The 18,856-nt window shown below is 29.5% G+C and overlaps 1 protein-coding gene across 1 annotated transcript; it reads left to right on the top strand.

Moving 5' to 3' along the window:
• Nucleotides 1–785: 785 nt before the first annotated feature.
• LOC102598553 (uncharacterized) lies at nt 786–2,935 on the top strand. Its single transcript, XM_006359099.2, has 2 exons — nt 786–1,032; nt 1,146–2,935. The coding sequence occupies exon 2, from the start codon at nt 1,223–1,225 to the stop codon at nt 2,507–2,509; it is 1,287 nt and encodes a 428-aa protein (XP_006359161.1). The 5' UTR covers nt 786–1,032; nt 1,146–1,222; the 3' UTR covers nt 2,510–2,935.
• The last annotated feature ends 15,921 nt before the right edge of the window (nt 2,936–18,856 follow it).

An 18,856-nucleotide genomic window follows, 5' to 3' on the forward strand; every position in this document is an offset into this window, starting at 1 on the left:
TTAACAAAATTTTAATCCTTTATTTTAATTAAAATAAAATATAAGTGTTAAAGAAAGTAATTTTGAAACGAGCAACTTAGGTTACAATTCATTTTTTTAATTCAAATTTCTTCGTACTGCTACACTTTAGGGCCTCAAGTAGGTAGACGGTAATGTAATACTCTTTCCGTTTCTATTTACTTGTCAAATATTTTTTAATTTAATTTCTCATTTACTTGTTATTTTTAACAAATCAAGGAAGAACAACTTTTTTCTTCTTATTATATCATATTTATTATCACTGAGTTAATATTTTTGAAAAATATACTCCTTCCGTTCACTTTTACTTGTTACTTATTCCTAAAATAAATTTTTATTTTTATTTGTCACTTTGATATAACAAGAAAAGACAATTATTATTTTTTTCATATTTTATCCTTAACATTAAATACTATTCTCCATATTATTGTTAAAGATCCAATACTTTTACATAATTAATAGAGATGGTATGATAAAATATCTACATCAATAATTATTTTCTTAATGGATGTGTCAAGTTAAATAATGGCAAGTAAAAATGAACAGAGGGAATAGTGAGTAAATATAATTAAGACTATATCAATTATAGGGGCAAAATAATAAATTTATTATTTCAATCATTATCTTTTAATATGTACGCTAAATTAAAATTTGACAAATAAAAAAAATAATAAACTTAAATAAATTATTACTAAGGTTTCTCCTAACGCGGTTCCAGCTCTTGTTATTTTAGGACAATATTTTTGCGGTTAATTATTTTAACGATGCTTTATTTCCACTAACCCAAAGGTGCGCCAAACCCATGACCTTTCCTTTTCTTCTTTGTGAGGCGCGGGCCGGCGCTTTCTCCATTTCTTTCTTTCTTCTTCCTCGGATACCCTGATGGTATAATGCCATTTCTTTTTCTTTCTTTACAGTCTTAAAGGTATCCCCTTCGTACCACTGGATGGCGGATGTATCAAGAAAACCATGGATTTTCTTCATTCAGATGCTTGAATTTCATCTTTCTTGCAGGTTTTTAATCAATTCTTGAATTGGGTTTTTCATTTATCTTGCCCTCTTTTTTTGGGGTCCCTTTAAGCCCTGTTTTATGATTTAGGACTTGACTTTTTTTGTGTTTTCTTTAGGCAAAATCTAGGTCTGCTTTGTTGTTCTGGATAAAGGGTATATTGGGAATTAAGTGGTATTAGTAGGATTAAACTGCATGTCTGATAATTTGATGGATGATATTGTGATGGATCTGGATTTGAACCAAGAACCTTTGGACCCATCTTCTGGTTCAGCTTTAGGATTAGGGTCTTTGTTGAGTGATTTAGAATCTGCTCATAGTAGGATAGAGGAGAGAATTAGGCAGCTTGAGGCTGTTACTGCTAGAGCTTTGCAGCGCCATAGGTGGCGTCAGGCTCGGAGTACTATTGATACTGGTAATATTTCGGTTGACCCTGTAGTCAATGTGGATAGTGAGATGCAAGGTCAGAATAGGGTGAGCAATTCGGATATGGTGGAAAGAACTGTTGAGAGGGGAAAAGGATGCAAAAGGGATAGTTCCCATTTGGTAGCAAAGGCATTAGAGATGGATTTAGTGGTTAATAAGGTAGATGATGATAGTGGGAGTTTTTTCGACTGTAATATATGCTTGGATATGGCGAAAGAACCTATCTTGACCTGTTGTGGACACTTATTTTGCTGGCCATGCTTTTATCAGTTACCTTATGTTGATTCAACTACAAAGGAATGTCCTGTCTGCAAGGGAGAGGTTGCAGATGCAAATGTTACTCCAATTTATGGTAATGGAGATGGTGAAAGCATAACAGAACTGGAGTCTGGTCTGAAAATACCACCACGGCCAAAGGCACGTCGAATAGAGAGTGTTAGACAGCAGCGTGCAACTCAGGGTTTATCTCACATACCGGTTGCAGAAGCACTAAGAAGAATTAGGACTAGTATTGGATTTGGGAACCACCCGCAGCAACAGGACAGCGGTGGAGTTAATTTGAGTTTTGGTAGCAACTCTCATGTGTTGCAAACTGCTGATACCTTAAGCAGTAGGAGACTACGTTCCCGTCTTTTTTCTAGGGTGCTGTCAGAAGGTGCTGCGTCCCTTTCATCAGAGTTAGATAATGCACAACGGATGTTTGAGGGCCTTGCAGCATCATTCAGTGATCGGCTTCTCCAAAGAAGTAATGTTGATGTTATACCAGCTGTTCATGGAGCAACAGGTGACGGTGATTCTTTCAGAAGAGATGCTGCTCTCATACAGTCAAGTTATCAAACTCTGGATGCAGTTGCAAGGACAGGTTCCACTGCATCTGTCCCATCATCTTCTCAAGCAAATGAAGTTTCTGTCGCTGCTGTTCAGTTGGAAAACCTTACAACTGATACTGGTGATCTGCCTGCCATACGATCTTCCTTGGCTTCCAGGAGAAGAAACATTTTGTCAAGGCTTTCTGATGTAGATCTCCGTGAATCTAGAAGAAGAAGATTGAATTGATGGCCTTTAAATGAATAAGGTATAGTTTCCCAGTTATTCTCTCTACCCAATTATCACCTTGCCAATGCTTGTCATTTTCATTCCATCGTGTTTTGTGCTAACTCTAACGCGGTTTGGGTAGAAACAATTCCCAAATATCAACAAAGTATCAGCATTGCCTTTGACTCCTGTTGGAAGTGTATTTCTACAACATGTTTAGCTTCTTCTAGTTTTGGAATTCACTAGCACAGTGAATTTGCTTGGTAGGAGGCTTCCTCAACAAATAATCAGCTCTTGCTTCATGTATTAGGTACTTTTGTTAAGAACCAGTATGAAGTATGAATTCTATCTGCTTGTTCTCTACACATTTGATAAACATCGTTGATTGTACAATGGAAATTCCCATTTGATAAATTGTAGTAATTTAGTTTTCTACTTTGTTTAGAAGTAATCTTGTGCATTTTGGAATTTATTTAGTGTTCACATTGGGTCTAAATGAGGAAAAAATAAATATTGAACAGAATCTTTCAAGGTCATTCATAATAATATCTACTAAACTAAACCATGATTTCATAAAACTGATACAGTGCTTACAAATCCTCACATATTAACACGTTTGTTACAAATCCTTTTGACTAACCTCAAGTTGAAGTGAAAATATTTATATTGTCCTACTTATATAATCAATTATGGGACATCAAAAAGATTATATAAGGATATCTACTAGACTACTAGTTGGTCATTTCAGTGGGTAAAATTGGTAGCAACACATCCGACTCAATTTTTGTCTAAAATGTTGGCTACATTTATGTTAGTGTTTCACTCTTTCTTGAAATGTAGAATTGGAAGTGATATGTAGACCTGTTTGATTATCACAAATCAGTTTCATATATTCATCTCTATTACATTTCATCTCGTGCAGAAGCTCTTTAAACTATAACCTGCTAGAGCCACTTGATACTTTGCTTCTTCATTCATATTTTCTTCTGCTGATCATTTGATCATCACATCTTATTTCTTTCTTTCAAAAGATATTAGATCAATTCCAATTAAAATACATAGCCTTAAGTTGATCATCTCTTAGAAGGAGACTCATCCCATTTGCTCCAAATCACCTATATGCATTTTTCCTGTCTTGATACAATATATTTTGTTCCGGAGATTCTTTGATATATCTAAAAATGTGAATCATCGCATTTCAAATGACTCTCAGTCTCACAGAGAGTTAGAAGAGTTGATGAGCTATTGTAATAGAAAAAGAGATATCAAGTTGTGTGATTATAGGACAAATGAATTCGTCAACAAGTAGTTATTACTGACCGGGGTGTTTTAGAGGCTCCCTTTCTCAATGAACATGATTCTAGTCTATAGATTATTTGTATGTTTACAATCCACTGTACTAGTATTTTCCAGTATATCCAATGCCTAGTCCTTTTGCAAAGTGACCGTATCATAGTTAGATTGTGCTACCTTAATACCTAAGAAGTACTAAAGTGTTTTCAGGTCTTTAGTTTGAATATGTATGGTGAGATGCTCTTTAGGTAAGGAATGTCTTCATGATTATCTCTTATTAGTTGATATCATCAATATAGAAATCTAAGACAATAGGTTATCGAAAAAATAAAATCTTAAAGACAATATGTTAGCATGAGAAGAATGCTTGTAAACCATGGAATGATCTGCTTCCCCTCGAGCATGTCAAATTATTGGGCCATGAAACAAAAATGACAAAATCATATCCTTAGAGATTGTTAAGGATTGCTGTAGCCGAGACACTAAACCAGAACACCCTTTTGACCAACAAAACCTAGTAGTTGCTCCAATAGGCATCTTCTGAAAGTCACTGGATGAAGGAACTTGTCCTACTGATTTTGAGAACGATGAAACATGAGTCTCATGAGGACCAGGAGGCAAACAAGATGCAATTTTGGCCACCTGAGAAAAAAGTATTACTGCAATCAGAGTTGTATATTTTGAGTATACCCTTAGCGATCAGTCGACCTTTAAAGCTATAAGTAATATCATTTGGTTCCATTTTAACTGTTAACACCCAAGAATATCTGATTGTAATATTACCATGTGATATAGGAACTATTTCTTTACCTATATTGTCGAACAACCATCTTAAACTTAACTTGGCAACTAGGATTAACATCTGCTTCTGCAATAGTTTTTGGTATTGGGACAGTGGAAAACTTTGTAACAGAAGTGTGTTAAAGGTCATAACAGTGAAAATTTAACAAGTTATTAATAAGATGAGGACTGCAAGTGGATTAAGTACATTATCGAAGGACAATTGGAAGATTCATGATGAGTAGTTGATGTGATGATCTTCAATCAAGAAATAAGTCGTAGGAGCAGTCTGTTTATCTGTATCATAAGAGGAAATATCAATTGGGTTAGCAAGGGAGTAAGCTCAAAGAGGATTCTTTGGAATAGGAAAATAAGACAATCAGTTTTCTTGTATAGAAAATACACAGGGAGAAGCCTTAAGTTAGCTTCACCATTGCTGGCAATACAAATTATAAAAAGCAGCCAAAGTTTGTGAATTTTTTGGCACATATTCTGACAAGGAAATTTATGCAAAAGGAAAACATGTTTGGATATTTGTAGTTCTTTCTTGAAAGATTTGTTAGCGATTAGCGAATGGAAGAAAAAACTTTTCCTTGAGAAGTACCATTTCTTTAAAATAATGTGAACATGTTTTGAAAATATATTTTCTCAAGAATTTGAATATTTTGCATTAATGAGTAGAACAAATGCTATCTGAATGTGACTTGGCTTTGATACCATTTGTAACGATGATATTGTCCGCTTTGGGCCTAGACCTGTATGGTTTTCAAAGCGTGTCACTAGTTGGTAAGGTCTACTTACTTATATATCCAACATCTCTCTTATGTTTTGTCGATGTAAGACTTCTAATCTTAAGTTGAGGTGTCACATATCTACTCTTACGAGCATTGAATCCTAGTCTTCGATACCAGGCCTTGGGCTGTGTCAATGTTTCAATAGTTTCTATTGAAGCAGATGGAAGAATGATGTTACGGAGTGCTTCGTTGGATTTCTCGACACGAATTCGAATTTTAGTTAGGATGGTAAAACAAAAAAAAGGAAGAACGGCAATTCATGTTTTAGAATATTATAAGAGTACATGCATAAAAATACTCCTTAAATGATATATCGATTTCTTTATGAAAAATGCCCACTATGGAAATGTTCGTTTTGAACATTTTCCATGAATTCCTGGGAATAATATGTAGCTTTTGTTGTTTGACCGTAACATCGAAAATATTCGAGTACAATATTTACCACGACTTTATCACATATTTCCAAAACACAAACACCTGATCGATGGTACTGTATCCTCTTACAGAATAAAAAGAAAAAGAATAAAGGGTGTGTTCGGTATGGAAGAAGATATTTTTTTAATATCTTTTTTTAAGAATTGAGGGTAGGGGATGGGAAATGGGGGAGAGGATAAGAATCGTATTCTTGTCAACAAGGTGAAAGTTTAGGTAGTCAACCAACTGAGCCTTTAAGATTTCCCGTTTTCCAATTTTCTCTGTTTGATTGGTCAAAAAAATTGAAAAACATTTTTTTTAGGAAAACAAGCTCATTAAAAAAAAAAAAGAAGGAAAATGACTTCTCTATGAGTGTTATTCCACATTGATTGTGTCCTCTCCACCTCCAACACGCTTTATTTTCACTCTTGCTCATGTATCTTGATTCCCACCATCTCCACCCCCAACTCTCATAATATTTGTCTAGATTATTATTGATTATATACAAATATGTTTATTAAAAATATTTTTTGGTTACGTAACAAACAAACAAAAAGAAACTGACTTATTTTTCTTCCTACAGAGCACACTAAAAAAAAACTATATTTGGATTATTAACTAACTTTACTTTAAAAAATTACAAAGTACTGCTTACTAATTAACGCTGAAGAAATAAAATAAATGCAAATGATGAAAAGGAATTAATAAAGAAAAAATTACATAATTAAGCAACCTAACAAGAATATTTACTCAATTTAGTTATAATTTTTAAAAATTACGAAGTCTATCCAACATTTTTATTCTCCTAAAATATGTCACTACTGTTCGCTCGTCTTTTTCCTCCCTATCTCTCTCCATTCTCATCGACGTTCTTGTGAAAAAAAACTTATAATTATCATGTGTGTCTGAGGTGGGATTTCTTGGATAGGTGGAAAATTTGAAATAAGGTTTGTATGGCTGGTGATAGAGTCAGCAAGGGTCTCATATAATAAGTATAATGGGCTGATAAAGTATGTATTTAGACACAAATACACTGCATATATATTTGAAGAGATACATATGGTTATCTCTTATCTTCTTCTTAATGTGAATGTATCTATGCATGATCAATATACTGTAAAGATACACTAGATATTTGATGCCGAATTCATAAAAACCAGATACGTGCTCTCAAATTGATATTAAACTCATAGATAGACTCGTAGAATTTGATACAAGCTTAGGTATATATAATAAGATACATTTTTTCATATTTTATTGGATACACTCGTAAAATTTGTTATTAGATACACTGATATGTTAAATTGTGAAACGCAGATATAAAGAGGAAATAATGAGTAAAACAGTGTATCTTAAATACAATTGCATAGCGTGTCAGACATTATAATACAAAAGTAATATTGGACAACTTATACGTAATTATTGAAACTATCATTTCATTAAGTAATTAATACCTATAGTATTTCTCAATCAATAATCGAAACTTATAGAAAATAAAAGGATCATTTGGGCCATATCTCTAAGCTGGCTCTATAAAGATAAACAAACAGCAGTTAGCCCAATCTCATAATTATCTTTTTTATCCAAACAATAATTGTCAAAAAAAAATTCTTTCTAATATAACTTTATTTCCATCCACTTTATTCGATAACTCAGAAACCTTTTTTTTTTTATAATGGGTTGTTGCCATCAAAGAGTTGACATGTAATATTTTTGGATAAAATTTGCCCACCAATAAGCAACATTATACTGGATATCTTTGTGAAGAAGTTGTAGTTGTTGGTTTTGTTTGTTTCAAAAAGAGACATTGTGATCGTCAACTTGTTTTTCCCTTTACATGTATATTCATGTCATCATCATCCACTATACAAGTGACCTAACTTTTTATTATTCTCTCTTGTTCATTTCACATGGTACATATGCATTACCAGTTTTCCATGAATCGAGTTGCATTCAAGATTTTTACTTTTATATTTTTAATATAGAATCCGTTATATCCTTAAATTTATAGATTCATATCTATTATTTTTTCTGATTTTTGTGATTTGTAAGCTGATTTGATATGTAAAAAATATTTTATACCATCTATAAAAGTTAATAATCTAAGAAGTAATGGATAATGCATCAATGTATATCATTTTCCCCTTTTATCAAAGTGATACGTTTGAACAACTAGGATTGTGGTGTAGTAGTAAATACTTTTTCATTCGTAACCAGTGTTCTCGAGTTCGTAGCTATGGTGTTGCCTTTATTAGGGAGCATTTAACCCCCAATATGAGACTTTATGATGTAAATCCGGATTTAATCAAGTTTCAATGAAAATATTGGATGGAAAGAAAAGCGATACGTTTGGATCTTGTAGGTTGATTATATATGACTTCTAATTCTTTACATAATAGTATATGATTGAGCATTCCATTAGGTGTCTTATACACTTGTATGTATGTAGCAAAACATAGGTTATATTAGATAAACTAGTAGCTAATAGAATAATGTCTGATCCAATAAACCCTCCAAAAAAAAAAGAAAATTGATTTTAGATGGAAATATTCTTTCTATGTAGTAATGTGGGGACAAAAAAAGGGTGAAATGTTGCGAGGACCATATAATAATTATATATAATGATAGTGATGATGAGGAAGAGGGGGAGGGGGACTGACAAAGAGGTAAGAATGGCTTTTTTATTTCTTTTGATGATTGTACAAAAAGCTATCCACGTGATTGCCCCCACCACATTTGTCACACGGGAATACGGGATTACCATCTCTACATTCCTCTTACATCTTTGATCAGAGATCTCAATTTTAAACTTTTTTGAATATAGAGTCGTCTTTGTTACATTTGAGAACACATCAAGCTTCTTATCAAAAAGTTTTTATACTCATAACTTAAATTCAAGACATCTAATTAAGAAATAAGCAATCTTATCTACTATATCGTATATATTTTATCATATTAATGTGAGAATGATTGCAACTTATAATATTTCTGGTACAATTTTCAAATATTTAAATTTTAAATTAAATTAATCTAATTTTAGTTGAAGTAACTCTTTGTTCCTCCTTTGTATAGTTGTAGTACTGCACTCTGGGGTGCGTTTGGTACCAAAGAAACAGTTTCTTGTATTTGAACTTTCATTGGCACATAATTGTTGGCAGAAGTGCTTTGAATGTGCGTTAAGTCTCTACTTATTTTTTACTTTCATGTATATTTATAATTTACCTGTTCAAATATGATAGATTTCTTATTAATGGCAAAATATAATTAGTTCCTTGTTTGAAGTAGTACTTCGAGCTCCTGAGGATGGAAAAATTTTGTTAGGACTTGAGAACGTCATCCCAAAAATGAACAAACACAAAACTCCGTCAAATACAGTCAAGTAAAATATTGAAACTCCTATATTACCATCTATACATAATAATACATGACTCATGAGTATGATATTTATGTAAGCATTCTTTTATTTTATGACTGCAGTTTTTAAACTAGTAAATAGGTTCATCATTTGAAGCTTAACCAGACATGCTAGTCCAACAATTTGTTTAAATATAAAATTCAATTATATATTAAGTTGAATTAATTTTATCATATTCTATCAGTGTTCAAATATATCCCCTATTAAAATAAAAAATAATTTGAGTTTTAAGAGTGAACGAACTTTATCATTATTCATTCCGTCATAATTTTTATTGGCATGTATGATGATTCATGCGTTGATGAATTCCGCTAAAAAGAGACAAAGCAAGCAATAACGAGGATTGACCGAGAGTCACGCGTGCCTTACGACTGCTGACCTGACTTTCTCCATTCTAATTATTTGACCTTTCCTTCTCTAATATCTGCCCCTTTTTTTGGGTTAATTCCACTATTCTCGTAAAATTTAAGTTGCTTGGACTTTTTAAAAATATTACCGTATTAAGTCGGAGCATGATAGGATGAAATTATCAAGATTTGATAATTGCAACCTCAAACAAACAATTATTAATGAATGTACATTCTATGTATGTAATGATCATGGTAAGATGAAGACTCTATCTCAAAGGAAAGGTCAAAACCTCTAATTAACTTGTATTGAATTTCAAATTGTACTGAGAATGACAATCAATTTACAAGATTCTTTAAATATATGTTTTCATCATTTACATATGTATAATTAAAAAAAATTCTCATAATTATTGACCATGTAATATGTTTATGTTTATTGAAGAAATAAGTTAATTTGACATCAGAATGAAGTACTATTTTTTATATATTGAAGTATAAATAAAGAAGAATTAAAAGAATTTTAAATTACTACACAAGTTGGTTGTCCGAATATTCTAATGATTGCAAATGTTGGAGAGCTGTCCCCTTCATACTTCTCTGCATCAAATATTAAAGTTCTCTTCTCACACCTTTTGCTTTTTTTCCTTTATACACAAATATGTTACTATCATATACGAATATAAAATTATCATGTAGAATATTATATAAAATATTTGTGTTCCTATATTTTTTTATCAAACCTTTCTAGTTTTAGTCCTTCGGGCTATGAATTTTATTTTATTTTCAATATGAATATCGAACATCAATAAAGAAATACGGAGAATTGTATAATAATTGGTCCCACAAACATTTACACTATCTAGAGATTTAGTAATGTTGGATTTTGAATATTCCACTGAGTTCACGTGGGGTTTCCCCACCTTTTGCTTGTTTTACTCTAATACTCACGTGTTATTCTTGACTTTATTAATGAACTTCACGTGACTTCCCCCCACCTCCACCTCACTTTCTAATAGTCGCTATCCTAACTTCTTTTTCTTTTAATCTAATAAAATAAAATATGGTCCTAAATTATGTGAGATATAATAAATTTATTCTTCATTAAAAATATCTCATTTTCTATTCCTAACGAAAACTACCGTTAAAAGGATAAACTTAAATCACTTGTAAAGTTCAAGAATAACTATCAATTTTTCTTTTGTTTACAAGAATAAACTTATCCATACAGTATACACTATTATATACTTCCCGTATATAATATATCAACTGTGTCTAATAGTATATATGAAGTGTTAATACACATTTTTTATATTGTCATAAAGAAAATCTATACTTATTGAAAAGTTGAGTTTCGTCTTATACAAATTTCAACCACAAAACTTCATTGAAAAATGAGTCAAATCATCATCAAATAACTTTAAATTTTAATCACAATTTTAAAATGACATACAAAAACAAATACAATCATCGATTTGTCAAAAATCTCAACAAATGAGTTTTCACATTTTTTTTAAAAAAAAAAAATCAAACAATGAAATTTTAGATTTTTTTAATTTCAATTCACCTAATAATATTTAAATTTGTGGTAATAAACATGAATCACTTAAAAAAAAATTATAAAGCATACTAAAAAAAAAATAAAGAATTATTTTTCCTCAAAAAATGTTTTTTTTAATTTATTACATAAGCTAAATGGGTAAGCTCTGAAATATGGGTTCATTTTGATAATAAATTTGGCCAAGTGAAATGGAGTGTAAAAACATCTAAATTTTATCCTTTAGTTGTTGTCGTTCCAAGCTAAGGGCAAGGAAAAACGTTGGTTATGAATTCGGTTAAATTCATTATTGACTTTGATTCAAATTTTTATTTTAAATTAATAAAAAATATACATATTATTAATTTAAAATACAATAACTTAAATAAGATTTTGCTTTTGCACGAGCTTGAACAACAACAAAGAGTATAGACGAGTCTTTTTTTAATTTAGGATAACACTGTATTCTATATTAACGCAATTTATGGCCTATAAGTTGAACATTTTTGTATTAAAAAAAAAATGAACAACTTATAAAAAATTACTCCCTTTAATTTATTTATCTGGTTTTAATTTGACACACTCGTAAAGAATATTTTATAATTTTAAATTAAAAATATATAAAATGTATTAAAATGTCTTTTAATATTATGTTTTTAAACATATTACTCTATAAAAAAACTAAAATTTATTTTTAATTCAAAATAAAAACAAAACAAATAAATCGAAACGAAAACATAAGGATAATAGATGAAAGTAATTATTTTTTTCTGAACAAACGCCAAAAATTGAAAAGGGATTGGAAAGTACGAAAAAAAAAAGAAAAAAAGTTCATTGGAAAAAACAAAAAATAAAATAAAGTAAAACAATGTTCGTATCTTCATGGATATTTTCAAAAAAAAAAATATAGATGCACCAAAACCAGTAACCTTTTATTTGCTTTTTCTCCTCACAAGTCAAACCAAAACGTCATCTCTCTCTCTCAAATCTACTTTCATGCAAAGTCAAATCACGCATGCCCTGACAATCCAACACTTGAAATTCCCTTTTTACCCTTGCTATTAACCTACTAACATTGCCCTGTGTTGGCTATTAGTAGGGTTAGAAATGTCAATTTCTTACTTTGGGCTCTAATTAATCTTCTTGAAGATTTGTAGCAGAGAAGCTATTAGGATCTTGTGTTAGGGGGGGACTCTGCTACAAATCATTAAACAGTTTTTTAGTGACAGAATGTTATTGGCCCAATGAAATATAGTACTCCAGAATGTTACCAATAATAGGTTCATCTTATTAATTTCCTACTATCCCCCTCTTTAATTTTTGGCATTTATGTCTTGTCAACAAATTAATTAATTAATGTGATCGAAGATTTGTCAAAAATAATCTTATTACAAGATAGAGATGGAATCATCGGCGTATTCAGAATTTTTATAGATTTATTTATACTTTATCTTCTTTCAGACCTTGTTTGGTGAAGTTTTTATATTGATCGATAATGTTATTGTTGTAGTATTCGACCCAACTATTAAGCTAAGTATTTTTTACCCCCTCTCTAAGAGCTCACAAGTTGTTGCTCCTAAAATAGGTCGGACACTCAATCTTAAAATCGAAAGCAAAAAATACTTATTAATCGAGCAATTTTCTCTTATCATGTTAACTCGAAGATATATCTTTTTTTTTCAACAGAATTTTCCTATTAAGAAAGAATTTAACTAGCTTTGTCACTTTTATTTGTTGGAAAATAAATAGACAAAGAAAGAATATTTCATCCATTTTTTGCTTTTCTTCTTGGTGTTTGGAGCCTACATTGAAGGCCTGACTGAATTCAAATTGAGTACTATAGAGTCCATTCGGTAGGTGGTACTTTCAATATGATTTTCTTCATTTCTAGGGCTCGAATTCAAGACTTATGGTGAAAGATGAAAGAGACTCACCACTACCCCAACTCTGATATTTTTTGGGCTTTAATTCTGAATGATGTGAAGACAAATGATTATTCAACATTCAAAGGAAACAATATTTATTGCAAAAGAATAAAAGGGGAAACAAGTGTACTATACAACCACAATTAAAAAAATTAATGAATTGGATATCCGCTCCAACAAATTCATTAAAAAGATCAGGTGAAGAGTAAATAATACAGCTGCTGAAATTACAGTAATTACGTATTATATATATATATATATCACCACAATTTCTGGGTCACCACAATTATGGAAGTCAAGCAAACTTTGATTGACGGATTTTGAAGGTTTGAAAAAATTAAGTGTGTCAAAAATGAATAATGTCATACTTTTGGTATCATTTGCAATTATTAAAAAACCATACATGTGTCACAAGTAGGGAAAAGGTGATCTCATAATTAAGAGACCTTCATGTTTCAACTAATCTCATTTTTAACCCTAAACTTCTAAAAAAATGTAAGTTTTTATTTCTGTTGATTGATTTTTTCTTTTTTCATCCTAAAATAAATATTGATTGTATAAACAATGATTACTATGAGTTTTTAATTCAAGAATTGCATTACTTAATGTATAATTTCAGGTCTTGAAAAAATGATTTTGAGATTAAATAGATAATATTAGAAGTAAAAATTAAAAATAATAATTACAGTATCTTTTATTCTTTCTTTCTTCCAAATTTGATTTACGTGGCACACATGCAGATAAAGATGATTATCATTGATTGGCAAATTTTGCATTTAATTATTTAACCTAACACACCTGATCATTACTGTTTCATCAACTCAAAAGAATGAGCCATTTATTCTCAATAAATGCCAAACAAAATTATATAATTCTCCAAAAGATGTTGCAAAAAGTAATTGCGTTCTGATTGAAATGGGGTAAAATTGCTTTAACTTTACCTCTTCTTCTAAGCTGCTACTTTCCTTCATTTTTATCTATTCATTTCGAATTTTCAAACTTCCTACATTTAAAAAAAAAAATACTCCTTATTAAAATATTTATACTAATTAATATATAATCTTAGGTTTTACAACACAATTTGACAAAAATGGTAATTGATATTATTATTAAGAATAGAAAAGTTATTTATTCTTAATATATTAAAAATAATTAATAAAAATAAAAATTTATTTGAAAAACAATAAATAAATAAAAATGAATGAAGTGAGTATTAACATTTTTCGTTTTATGCCAAAATTATTACCTAAAAGTTTCCATTATTGTGCCTGGCTGTTCAGAAAAACTGTACTCTTGGGGAAAAAAGTCAAAATTGTGTTTTTAATATGTGAAATAAATTTTATTTTGAATAAGAATAAATCAGCAGTTAAGTGGCTTAAATATGTCTCTCCTCTACTAAATTTGTTCAAGGTGGTTGTTCAATTTCACGTGCCATTGCCATTTCATCAATATCACGTGACATGACACTTGATCGTTGCAGATATATTTATTATTCTTCAATCACCCGATTAATATTATAATTAAATAAGAATATATTTTTATTAAAATGATATTTTGATCTCATATTTTTTTATTTTAATACTTTTTTACTTCTATAAACTATAGATATATTTTTGCTCATAGTAGTATTAAAAAATATAGTGCATTGGTTGAATATGATCTTTTCTTAAACAAAAGTCCGAGAAATAGAGTCTTAAATTTAAAATCTTTGAATCAAATATAAATGATATTTTCTACTGCATAGGATACATTAAAATTGAAAGTTAAATTTGTAATTGAGTGGAACAGCAACAAATGATGGCAGAATTCTATGTTGAATTTATATGCATTATGATGAAAATTGAAGAAAAGAAACAAGAAAAATCACTATCTTGATGGCAGCGTAATGACCCATTTTGGAGATAGCTTTAATTTGTCTATTTGCAATCATTTTATTTATTCTTTTCCAAACCGACAATCTCTCCTTTGTTTAAGGAAAAAATAATAATGAGCTCATTACTTAATTATTGACGTTCAAGTTTGGATTCTTCACAATGTCAGTAAGAGTAAAACTTACCCTCATCAGATATCAGATGTTTACATCAAACCAATACATATATGTCAGTATTTAAATTTATTGTTCATGTTATAAAGAGGTGTATCCAGGATTTCGATAAGATGGATGCACGATTACGAAAAAATACTTCTTAAATATAAATTTGATCAGTTTGACTTTTAGGTTCTTAATATGAATCATTAAATTTTAAAAATTATACGTCCAAAATATATAATACTACTAGTTTTAAATTTTAATATACACATTTGATTTAATTATATAAAAAAAATTACAGTGCTAAATTTTTTAGGAATTTTCAACGTAACACACTTGAAAATTTTGAAAGATTTAAGGAAAAAAACAAAAGAAAAATTAGTTTAAACGCCAAAAGTGTAACTGATAACCACATGGAGAGGTGTTACTCAAAAATATAAGATAAATATAAGATTTAAATTTTTATCCTCACTTAGAGAGGTGCACCTGATCATCATCTTTGAAAGTGGGTTCACACAACTATATTTAAATATTTTTTAAAAAATATAACACTACTATATATGATCTAGAGAGGGGAGCATGGGTTCACGTGAACCCATGGCACCCCGTTTAGATACGCCCCTGATGTTATTTAACCATAATTAATTGACATGTGTTTTATTTCATTAAATTATGTAATAATGAAAATTGCATTGACTTGATGTAAACACCTGGTGCAGATAAGTTATAGATTAAAGGAGATTTAGAATTTAATATTTATTTTTATATATATAAAGTTATGCTTCAAATAAAAATTATTGAATTCAAATAATTTTGCTACTAAAAAAATATATATACGCAAAAAGTAAAATTAATTTTTACATGATAAATACAAAATTGAATAACCAGTTGTGAAATTTCCCGCCTTGAACCTAGTAATTCATGTGATAGTTTAATGTGTGCATTTTGATGGTTTTAAGTTATTTATCTTAAGACATCTTCATATATAAAAGTCACAAGATTTTCATGAGGAGAAAGTTGTTGCAAATTAAATGTAGTAGATTTATAGATATTGAAAATTTGTGGGACTTTATAAGATGTGTCTTATAAAATGTATTCGATTTCAAATAGAATTTTTGGAGACTATTCTAATCATAGCTTATGCCGATATAGAGGGCATTATATTCACTTTAAGAGACATCTCAACTATTTTGCAAATTCATGAAAAATTCATAAAGAAGTCAAAATCAATCATCTTAGTTCGAGAAATACGCCATTAACGGTCTCGATTAATTTTATGAGAGAGGAATCAAGGAATGAACAAAAGTGTACCTTCATATTTATCCAAAAAAATTACATTTCTTCATATTTTATTTGTGATTACAATTTATTTTCTATAACTTTAAGATTTATTGCAAACAACTCCTTCTTAATCAAATTTCTCTGATTCGAGCCTGGATACGGAGAATCTTTGGTAGGAACCGCTTATTCCCTAATGATTGAAGCCCTACACAGTACACGACGCAAATTTGAACTAGTCAAATTCCAATCTAAATATTGAATATTAAATAAATTAAAAATACATCTAGTAGATCTCATCGGAATAATCACTGCATTCTTTATTTAAAACTTTATTTATTTTAAGAATAACATTGAAATATTATAAAATTTTATGATATTTCTTAAATTTTGTTCCTTATTAAAATCGAGTTGAGTGATAAAGTGAATTGTACAAGGAACAAAAACTCTTTGTTTGAAGAGAGTGGAATATATTATACCAATAAGAGAAATGATGAAAACTCATTAGAGTAATCATTTTGAAAGTAAAAGATATATTTGAAAACCAAGATAGAAGGACAACTTTATTTGAAAACCAAGATAGAAGACATATAAACCTATGGATTGAAGAATAATGGGTAGTAATTAAGAGTAAAATGTTGTTGGACTAATAAAAAAAACACGGCAAAATTGGATTTGATTTGACCTCTCCCTGCCCCCGCTGTTCTATTTAGGGCCCTATTATGAGTAGTACTGATACTCAACCGCGGTTTGAATATGCGATATGAAAGCGTAAAATAAAATTATGAGATAAAATTAGAATTTGGATATGTGATTTTATCTCATGATTTCATAATATGAAATGAAATTTTAAATTCTTCAATAATCATGATTTGGAAATTTCAAATCATGTGTTGGATTCTTAAAATACAAAAATTAATTCATAAGTTTATATTTTGCAAAAACAACTCCACATATATATTTACTAACTATTTATTTCATATGTAAATAATATTTATAATTCATATCATTACCTTTTATACCATTTATATTAATGATTATTCTCACTAACATATAATTTATCATTACTTCAAATCAGTTTCTACTTTACCATTTATATTCACCAAATTTATTACTAACCAACCAAATTGAACAACAAATGACTCAAAGTAACAATGTTGGTTAGACTTCTTAGTCATATGAACGAGCAATGTAAGTTCAATGTGAGAAAATTATCCGTACAAATACTTCTTAAAAAGAAATGAAGTCATCCACTGCACAACATTCTGAAGTGAAAATAATAAAATTTAAAAGACGTATTTACATGGAAAAAATAAAATAAAAAACGTATTCATGGCAATTAATTTTGTAATGAAATCTGGGATTACTAGTGGGTTTATCTTTTCCAAAAGAAGAAGTGAAAGGGCAGTGTGGTTCATTAATAAACATAAGATTAGGGTGAAAACTGATGACAAATTTTAATGAGAAATTAAGGTGTTGAATTAAAGATAAGATAATTAAAAGTTGTAAACATAAGGCACTAATTATGCCCTAAGTATTCCCGTGATATCTTGCATGATTTTATCCTTTTTGGTCAAACCATTCTCATCCATCACTTGTCTAAATTATTTACTATTTTCATAATCTATCTTGGGTTTCACGTTTCCTTACTAATCCTACTCCTAAATGAGTAGAGTATTATTCTCCGTTTCATTTAAAAAATTTTCACGTCCATTAATATTTATATATTTGGAAACAATTGTGTCTACAAAGGGAATGTTAATTTCTTTCTAAAATTGGTTTTGTTAGGCAAATGTGCACTCATCTCGACTTCCTTGGGTAATAGATATGGCATAATTCTATCTATCAAAATTTAGATAAAGAAATATGACTTACTTTCTCTGTTCAACAATAATTGTGGCACACCCCTTAAGAAATTATAAATAAAAAAATAATTAAAAAACCCTTTTGTCCAGAATGGTATTTTATCTATGTTATTTTATTTTTTTGAACATTTTTATCCTTTTAACTTTGATACATTTTAATTAAAAAATAGAAAAAAGATCAGTTCATTTTAAAATAAAAAAAATATTATAAACTTTTTAAATTTCTCGTCAAATTCTGGCCATTTAGCATCCTTTGAATATAATAAATACAATGTCTTGGAAAATGTAATAGGAATTCTATAATTAATGATAAGGGTAAATTAGGAATTAAGTATAAAATTATCCATGAATTTCATAAAATGAACAAGTATTGTTGAACGTCAATTTTTAATATAGTGGACAAGTATTGTTAGACGAAGAGACTAATGCTAAATGGCCAGAAAATTTGACCAGAAATTAAAAAAATCTATAATATCTTTTTTATTTTAAAATAAACTAAATCTTTTTTTCATTTTTTAGTTAAAAGGTACTCCCTCTGTCCCTAATTACTTGTCCACTTTTCCTTTTATAGTTGTTCTTAATTACTTATCCATTTTGACAAATCAAGAAAGGACAATTTTTTTTACCTATTATACCCTCAATTAAATGACTAATTACTTTGAAAAAATGCAAAACTTTTCATCCACTTCAT

The sequence above is a fragment of the Solanum tuberosum genome, unplaced genomic scaffold (genome assembly GCF_000226075.1).
Source record: "Solanum tuberosum cultivar DM 1-3 516 R44 unplaced genomic scaffold, SolTub_3.0 scf00284, whole genome shotgun sequence".
Lineage (NCBI taxonomy): Eukaryota > Viridiplantae > Streptophyta > Magnoliopsida > Solanales > Solanaceae > Solanum > Solanum tuberosum.

Excerpts from the sequence above, each read along its gene's own strand:
- LOC102598553 (XM_006359099.2), top strand. The coding sequence starts at position 1,223 with ATGTCTGATAATTTGATGGATGATATTGTGATGGATCTGGATTTGAAC.